Below are 9,676 nucleotides of genomic sequence, written 5' to 3'. Positions count from 1 at the left end.
ATCGACATTAACCAAAATGATATCCACGTAATACGTTTTGTGATCAAAAGGGCTCGCGTATATTTCCACTTTTACATTAATCTCCGCTGTGGTATGTCATTGTTGACATAGCTAGGCTATTAAGGTAAAATATCGAGTTGCTCGACTTCCAGTCTTCATTATTGAATAATATTAAATAGGTATGCAAACATATTTCAAAGTGCATTAATTTCTACCTTAAGTAGTATTTTCGTATATGTAAATCACACTCAATATTGTAGTTTACAGTAGATAGGGTATATTTTTGTGAACTCATCGACATACAGCTCATGCTTTAAACATTCAAAACTGAATTTTGGCAATCTATTATACTATTATCACTATAATTATGGGATATATTATATGTTGATCATTGTTTAAGTTTATTTCAAACAACTTTCCTGATAATCAGTATTACGTAATACAAACATATAGAACCATTACATTCAGTTATCAGCGTTAAATGTATTTTTGTTTTTGATAACAGGAAACATATCTCCTTGTCACATGCAAGTCACGTGATATTTACATGCACCTCGCTACATATCATGCAATTAAGGAAATCATTTAAAATCGTGACCAGGAAGATACATATCGTGATAAAGGTATTATGAAGGATCAAAAGTCAGAAAACGAGTGATTGATACCAACCAGCTAACAAATAAAACAAAATCAAATGAGAAAAAATACTTAATATCACCTAGTGCTTATATACTGAAACGAAAAAGAAACGCAACATGGAAAATTGTGATTAATTTTGTATTAAATATACATATCTGTATAAAAATCGCGGAAATAAACATGCACCCTGCCTAACACCCATACCAATCTTCAAAATCACCCAAGTGTGACTAGAGACCTATGCACTTCCGGCGCGGTAAAAACATCAAAAACCGTGCCTGTACAAACATATGCGTTCTTTTTTCATTCAAACCAGTATCAATTCATCACTAACATTGAGCCACATCATCGCCAATACTTTTGCAAACAATAATTCCTTTTACAATTATGCCACGGTTATCAAAGGTTGATAGAGGACGTGCTATAGCGATGCTTCTGGAAGGGAACACGCAACTTCACGTCGCTCGACAATTCAGAGTTCACAAATCGACTATTAGTCGATTAGTTTCACGTCTTAACGCAACAGGAAGAGTCGATGACCAGCCGAGATCAGGACGTCCACGCGTAACGTCGCGACGTCAAGACCGGGTTCTTAGGTTGGCACACCTGCGTAACAGGAGATTAACGGCCGCTGAAACGGCAAGGAATACGATTGGTAATCATAACCGTCGAATTCATCCCCAAACAGTGATCAACAGACTGCGTGAGGCTAATTTGCGTGCAAGGCGACAGTACGTTGGTTTACCACTAACACCGCAACGTCGAGCACGTCGTATGCAATGGGCAACGGCACATATGCCCAGACGTTTTCCTATGAGACGTTGGAGGTCTATGCTCTTCACCGATGAATCTCGATTCACGTTATTTCGAGCAGATGGCCGTCAACGTGTGTACCGGCGTCGAGGCGAACGTTTTGCTGACGCCTGTGTTTTGGAACACGACCGATTTGGGGGTGGATCAGTTATGGTTTGGGCGGGAATCTCCCATGGTTTGAAGACGCCTTTGGTGATAGTCAATGGGAATTTAACGGCCGTACGCTATCGGGATGAGATCCTTAGGCCCCATGTTGTGCCGTTTGTTAGGCAGCATCATCTAACCTTTCAGCAAGATAACGCGAGACCACACGTTGCAAGAGTCTGTAGAGACTTTCTTGCGACACAGAACATTGTTCCTATAGATTGGCCTCCATATAGCCCCGACCTGTCCCCAATCGAGCATTTGTGGGATGAATTAGACAGAAGAATTCGAAATCGCCGTAACCCCCCAAATACCCTCCCTCAGTTAGCAAATGCACTCGTCCAAGAATGGAATAACATTCCAATACGGAAAGTCAATGCCCTGATGAACTCAATGCAACAAAGAATTAGAGATGTGATAACTGTTCGAGGAGGACACACACGATATTAGGGCACGGTTTCAAAACTGCTGCCATTTCAACTTGGATTCACGTAGGGTACTACCAATCATGACCTTCTAGCAAAGTGACCTGTTCTTAAAAATCTCTAAACATTTAAAGGATGTTACATCAATATTCAATATTAACTTTTACATATGAAATTTAAACATAATGCTCACAAGTATTATTTTATTAAACCTACAATTTGAAGTTGCGTTTCTTTTTCGTTTCAGTATATATATATTATTATATATATTATCTTAATTGTTAATTAGCATTCTATAGATCTTTATTATTCAGGTTGATTCACATTTTACAGCTAACCGTAAACAATCTAAAGCAGAATTATTTGCTTCAAACTACAGACTGTGCACACAATATGTCATATATGTATATATTTCTACCAAAATACGCTGTGTTATTCCACTCACAAGTCATTGTATAAATGTGCCAACTGTTGGACATATATATGTTATATTCCTCTAGTGGCATATGACCTTCCAGTTTTTTGATTGGTCAAGAATTCGAACTTTGCCCCGAGCTGCCATTGTTATGACGTCATCAATAATCGAATGACGCCACATCATCGGGTCCGGGCCGTCACCGGAACACATTATCTGCAAACGCGAAATAAGACTTGGCCACGTTTCCCTTTTATTTATTTTTTTATTTTTAATTTATTTCCAAAGGGATGTGTTTCGTTTCCCTACCATCATACTTTAATTGAGTTTGCGTTTGGTAGCCCAGGAGGGATTTTGAACTGTCGATTTAGCACCTATCATGGCTAGTCGTAGATCCAGATCTACAACCAGAATCAACCCATGGGACTCCTCAAACCCTGCAAATTGGACAATGTCGCAATTAAGGGCAGAACTGGAGAAAATCGGGATTATTGCGCCTAATACGGGCATCACCAAAACAGGTTTAAAAAACATGTATTTAGAAAACGCGGGACGCAGCGCGAGACGATCCAACTCGGTCAACACGAGTCAGACAAACTCCCAGCCCGAGAACGTGGACGTGCACAACATCGATGGTCCGATTGCTTACCCTATGCAAAGGACTGAAACCACGAACAATTATGGGCCCGACCCTGCAAGGACAGACGGCGGACTACATTGCGACGCGGAGGTGCGACCTGCTAACAGCACGAAAACAAGTCCGCCGATATCGCGTAGTAATACCCGCCCACCGGAAACGACTGCCCAAACAGAAAACAACATGGCGGGGCCCATCGCTCAAAATACAGAGGTCATACAAAGTATGCTGGCATCTATGCAGAGCATGCAACAGACCGTCATGGGTCTTCAACAAACCGTCATGACATTGATCGGGTCGCGAGACGACCAACGAGGACTACAAGCGAGACAGGACACACCAGAATCCGGTTACAACCTATCAACAGCGTACGCCCCGATGAGACGTGACACGGAGGGAAGCTCACAAACGGACAGAGAACAAGGTGGGTACACAGCTTGTGGCATATCATCTGACAGTATTCCCCATCTTGATATTGTGTCCGACGCAAATAAAAAGAAAATTCTGGAGGGGCGTTACGTTAATTTGGCCTCGCTCCTCATACCGAAATACGACACAGAACGATCAGAAGAACACCAGCGAAGGGGCATTATATATCAACATGAACGACAGTGAAGACCAGAGACTAAACAAATCACTGACAATTTCGGAATTTATTACTGCTTTTGGCAAGTTTAAACGGATAATGTGTGGGAAATTCCCAGAAAGAAGAGGAGAGCTCGAGATATACGAGGCCCACATCATAGAAATATCCAACATATACGGTCAGAAATTATATGATTATCATTGCCAGTTTGCCTTAAAAGCAGCCACAGCACTGAGGGATAATAACCAGAAAGTTAATTGGGGCCTGAAAGATAATGGACTCCTGAGCATGGTGGTTGGTAACGCTAAAGTGAACGCATGTCAATTATGTTCGTCCACAACTCACTCCACATCATTCTGTCCCCAACAAAAGAATAGGCGGTCAGGGAAAAACTCACAGCAACAATATAATGGCTCATCACAAGGCTCGAGCTCGAAGGACACGGATAAATATTGACGTCCAAAAATCAAAATAGATGGAGTCGAAGTATGCAATAACTTCAATGATGGGAATTTTCACTATGATACAGGATGTCATTTCAAACACATCTGTCACACATGTAAAGCCACCAGCCATGGAGCCAAGTCGTGCCGTAAAAACCAAATGCAAGATCCCGCAGTGACGAGGCCCAATGACTACCCAATCAACCAGTGGAGAAAGACAACTCTAGCAAAGCCACAACCCCCATAAATATAGACAGATTGAGAAAGGAACTTGTTGAACATCCAGATCGCGATTTTGTCAATTATTTATGTGACGGACTGACATATGGTTTCGACACTATGATATCAGATGTAGAACTGACAACCAAAGTATGCAAGAACCTGAGGTCAGCTATCAACGATGATATAACTGTGGACAAACTTGTAGAGTGCGAAGTAAGTAAAGGATTTCTGTGTGGACCATACAAACAACTGCCTTTTCACTCTTGTAGAGTCAGTCCCATCGGTGTCTCCTATGGGAAGTATTCGGGGAAACCCAGGCTCATAGTAGACCTTTCGTCACCTCATCAGGATGAACAACACCCTAGTGTCAATGGCTTAATTAGCAAAGAAGAATGTTCCCTATCATATGTACGTATTGATGACGCAATCAATCTTATTCAACAACTAGGCAATGATACTACAATGTGTAAAACGGATATATCGGACGCATTTAAGTTAATGCCTATACATCCATCACAGTGGCACTTGTACTGTATAGGTTGGAAAGGCAGCTTCTACTACTATACTAAGCTAGCTTTTGGGTGTCGGTCCAGCCCCAAGATCTTTGACAATCTTTCAACAGCCATATGCTGGATTGCTAAAAACATTTATGGCATCAACCATATTTTACATCTGCTGGATGATTTCATCACATTTGAAGAACCGGGAAAATGTGGTGACAGAAATATGTCTATGTTGTATGTCATCTTCAATAGCCTAAATATACCGATGGCTCTACATAAGACTTGCGGACCAAACACAGTGATGGAGTACCTCGGTATCATTCTGGACTCTCATAAAATGGAAGCTAGACTGCCGATAGATAAACTTCAGCGAGATACAGAGATACTCTGATCATTTCAGAACCGTCAGTCGTGTACAAAGAGAGAACTACTTCAACTATTAGGTCATTTAAATTTTGCCAGTAAGGTTATTATCCCAGGACGTAGTTTCGTATCACACATCATAAAGTTATCGACTACTGTGAAAGCCCTACACCACCATGTCAAACTGAACAGTGAATGTAGGGAGGACATTAGAATGTGGTTGACTTTCCTGCAATACTGGAACGGAGTAGGCATTTTTTTATGATCTACAGATAACTACAACAGAGGACATCAAGTTGTACACAGATGCGTCTGGAACTAGAGGATTTGGGGGATACCTACAGGGACAGTGGTTCTCTCAGGCATGGCTACCGAATATGCAAGATTATGTTCATAGCACGTACGAGATATCCGTAGCTTTCAAGGAGTTGTACCCCATAGTCGTGGCAGCTATGATATGGGGACACAGATGGAAAGGCTTGCGAATCATGTTTATGTGTGATAATAACGCGACCGTTGCCATTTTACATAAAGGCCGCTCGAAATCGGTGCATATCATGCCACTTATGAGGCGTCTTACTATGTGCGCAGCCAGAAATAACTTTGTAGTTATGGCTACACATGTATCTGGCAAACTTAATTTGATAGCTGACTCTCTGTCTCGTTTACAGATGACACGGTTCCGCACACTAGCCCCAGAAGCAGATTACATTCCATGCCAGGTGCCACATCCGACGGACATCTTGTGGAACCGTAGACGGCTTGTGGGAGAGTGCTATCACCCAAAGTACAAGGCAAACATACAGCACAGGTTTCAAAACCTTTCTTCAATTCCCCCTGATGTCAGGTATTATGGCTTGTGTGAACTACAGTGACATGTCTGTCACAGAGGTTATGTTGATCTATTTTTGTGGCCCACTGCCACAATAGCAACCTCTCTTACGCAACCATCAACCTATACCTATGTGGAATAAGATTCATGTGCTTACAGAAAGACATACCTTACCCAACTAATGCTAATCTAGCCCGTATGCAGGCTGTCCTTGGAGGGGTGAAACGTGGGCGCGTGAAAACAGTTAAACCAAGATATCCAATTACATTTAACATTCTAAGAAATATATGTGGTTATTTGCGTAAGAACTCTAACTCCTTCTGTGACCTCATGTTAGAAACAGCTTGTACAAATAGCCTTTTTCGGGTTTTTGAGATGTGGCGAGTTTACGGTGAAATCCAATTTTGACTATAACGACAATCTTTGTGTAGAGGACATGACAATCGCTAACGACTATGTACTTCTATATCTGAAAAAGTCGAAAACGAATCCTTTCAGAGAAGGAATCATGTTGAAGCTCTTTAAAACGAACAAATTTGTATGTCCATATTGTGTATGTAGCAAGTATATGGAAAGTCGCCAACGGCAGACGCCCTCCCCAAAAGACCCATTATTTGTGACAGTCGGCGGACAACCCTTGACTCGAACAGTTTTCATTACTTAACTGCGGCATGTACTGGAATGCTTAAATATAAACTCTGACTTGCACAATGGGCATTCCTTCCGGATAGGAGCGGCTACATCTGCAGCAGCGGTGCATATCGAGGACCATCTTATCAAAGTGCTGGGTAGGTGGTCCTCCGACGCATATTGTAGGTACATTCTAACACCACAATCCACGATCAGAGACGCTCAAATTGCACTGACTGCTACGTATCCATAGAACCGTGTTTTGGACACAACATTAAGTTTTTACAGACATTATTGTGGACCAATACAGACTACATTTACAGATTCCTACTATATATTGTATTTGCGTGTAGGACTATTTGATGGTGCAGTACAAATGTTTATACAAATATAATCTATAATCTAAACATTATTACAGCATTTTTGGGGTACTCAGCTCTATCATTTACATGACATATCTGAGTTATGGCCTTGTTTTCATTCGGATACTAAGAGGGATGGCTATTCCTCATAAAAACTTTCCCAAAAATACTCGTATATTATTTATAATTTGATGTTAGAGGCAATTTATAACCTATATGTCTCATAGCTACCCTGCCTACATCTGGTCTAGAGCCCAATGTGCCTGCCAGTCTAAGTAGAAGGGGTAGGGACTAATTATATAATGATAATTTCAGGCTAAGGTGTTGTTCCTCCTCTGGATTAGGTTTGCAATACTATGAACGTAGTAATCTGTCACAACAAGTTTGTACAGCTACGGATCATATATTTGCATTCGTTTGTAATATTGTAGTAATCTGTCGCAGGGGAAACCTGCACAGCTACAATGTAATTTGTCAACCATATTGCAGTACTGTGGTAATCTGTCGCCGCCAGTCCGACCAGCCACAGTATAGTCTGCTATACAATTGGTAGTAATCTGTGAAACTTTGTTTGCACAGCTACACAATTTACTGCCTAAACCAAGAGAGAGAACAGTACCACCAAAAGTGTTAGGCTGAGTCTACCCCATATATGCCAAACAGGTTTTTGTTTTTATGTAGTATGATGATTATAGATAACTGGATGTATGTATGGAGTGTTTTTGAGAAAAACCTCTCCATTTTGAGGGGGAGGGGAGAGGTTTGCGTAGGTTCTTTGCATTTTATAATTTTTGCAGGTCATAATATGCTTGTAAACTGATCGAACGTAAACAATTAATCATTTCAACAATCCATTACGTCTATATTTAGGGAAATAATGGAATGATAAGAAATACCAGTAGTCGATTTTATCTGCGTCGCGATGTGATGTACAATGACAGACACGTTCTCTATATCAAATCTTTAATCAATGTTACAGAAGTTGAGAATCACTATTTGTATTGAAATCAATTATTTTATAATAAATTTTGTTTATTGTTCACCGATGGAAGTTTTGCCGAAATGATAACGTTTTCCTGTTGATCACATCCCACTGGAGGTGCCCAAAAAGATCCGAAGCTCCTAGCAGCTCTAGAAATGACGTCAGAACTGCACGTTGAGCGTCACCATATTCCGTAGTATTGTAACCACGCGTCCGCGGTAGCGCGGTTAATTGTTCACCGATGGAAGTTTTGCCGAAATCATAACGTTTTCCTGTTGATCGCATCCCACTGGAGGTGCCCAAAAAGATCCGAAGCTCCTAGCAGCTCTAGAAATGACGTCAGAACTGCACGTTGAGCGTCACCATATTCCGTAGTATGGTAACCACGCGTCCACGGTAGCGTGGTTAATTGTTCACCGATGGAAGTTTTGCCGAAATCATAACGTTTTCCTGTTGATCGCATCCCACTGGAGGTGCCCAAAAAGATCCGAAGCTCCTAGCAGCTCTAGAAATGACGTCAGAACTGCACGTTGAGCGTCACCATATTCCGTAGTATGGTAACCACGCGTCCACGGTAGCGTGGTTAATTGTTCACCGATGGAAGTTTTGCCGAAATCATATCGTTTTCCTGTTGATCACATCCCACTGGAGGTGTCAAAAAAGATCCGAAGCTCCTAGCCGCTCTAGAAATGACGTCAGAACTGCACGTTGAGCGCCACCATATTCCGTAGTATTGTAACCACGCGTCCGCGGTAGCGTGGTTAATTGTTCACTAATAGAAGTTTTGCCGAAATCATAACGTTTTCCTGTTGATCACATCCCACTGGAGGTGCCCAAAAACATCCGAAGCTCCTAGCAGCTCTAGAAATGACGTCAGAACTGCACGTTGAGCGTCACCATATTTCGTAGTATTGTAACCACGCGTCCGCGGTAGCGTTGTTAATTGTTCACCGATGGAAGTTTTGCCGAAATGATAACGTTTTCTTGTTGATAACATCCCACTGGAGGTGCCGAAAAAGATCCGAAGCTCTTAGCAGCTCTAGAAATGACGTCAGAACTGCACGTTGAGCGTCACCATATTTCGTAGTATTGTAACCACGCGTCCGCGGTAGCGCGGTTAATTGTTCACCGATGGAAGTTTTGCCGAAATCATTACGTTTTCTTGTTGATCACATCCCACTGGAGGTGCCCAAAAAGATCCGAAGTTCTTAGCAGCTCTAGAAATGACGTCAGAACTGCACGTTGAGCGTCACCATATTCCGTAGTATTGTAACCACGCGTCCGCGGTAGCGTGGTTAATTGTTCACCGATGGAAATTTTGCCGAAATCATTACGTGTTCCTGTTGATCACATCCCACTGGAGGTGCCCAAAAAGATCCGAAGCTCCTAGCAGCTCTAGAAATGACGTCAGAACTGCACGTTGAGCGTCACCATGTTCCGTAGTATTGTAACCACGCGTCCGCGGTAGCGCGGTTAATTGTTCACCGATGGAAATTTTGCCGAAATCATTACGTTTTCCTATTGATCACATCCCACTGGAGGTGCCCAAAAAGATCCGAAGCTCCTAGCAGCTCTAGAAATGACGTCAGAACTGCACGTTGAGCGTCACCATATTCCGTAGTACTGTAACCACGCGTCCGCGGTAGCGTGGTTAATTGTTCACCGATGGAAGTTTTGCCG

The 9,676-nt window shown here is 42.0% G+C and overlaps 1 protein-coding gene across 1 annotated transcript; it reads left to right on the top strand.

Moving 5' to 3' along the window:
* Positions 1-4,441: 4,441 nt before the first annotated feature.
* On the top strand, positions 4,442-5,218 carry LOC117330136. The gene has a single exon (XM_033888355.1). The coding sequence runs from the start codon at positions 4,442-4,444 to the stop codon at positions 5,216-5,218; it is 777 nt and encodes a 258-aa protein (XP_033744246.1).
* Positions 5,219-9,676: the final 4,458 nt, after the last annotated feature.

Source organism: Pecten maximus, chromosome 6, assembly GCF_902652985.1.
Source record: "Pecten maximus chromosome 6, xPecMax1.1, whole genome shotgun sequence".
Taxonomy (NCBI): domain Eukaryota; kingdom Metazoa; phylum Mollusca; class Bivalvia; order Pectinida; family Pectinidae; genus Pecten; species Pecten maximus.
The sequence above is the reverse complement of the archived record's forward strand: the minus strand, read 5'-3'. Positions and strand labels throughout refer to the sequence as shown.

Bases quoted from the DNA above. Each gene is read 5' to 3' on its own strand.
- LOC117330136 (XM_033888355.1), top strand. From the start codon at position 4,442: ATGATATCAGATGTAGAACTGACAACCAAAGTATGCAAGAACCTGAGG.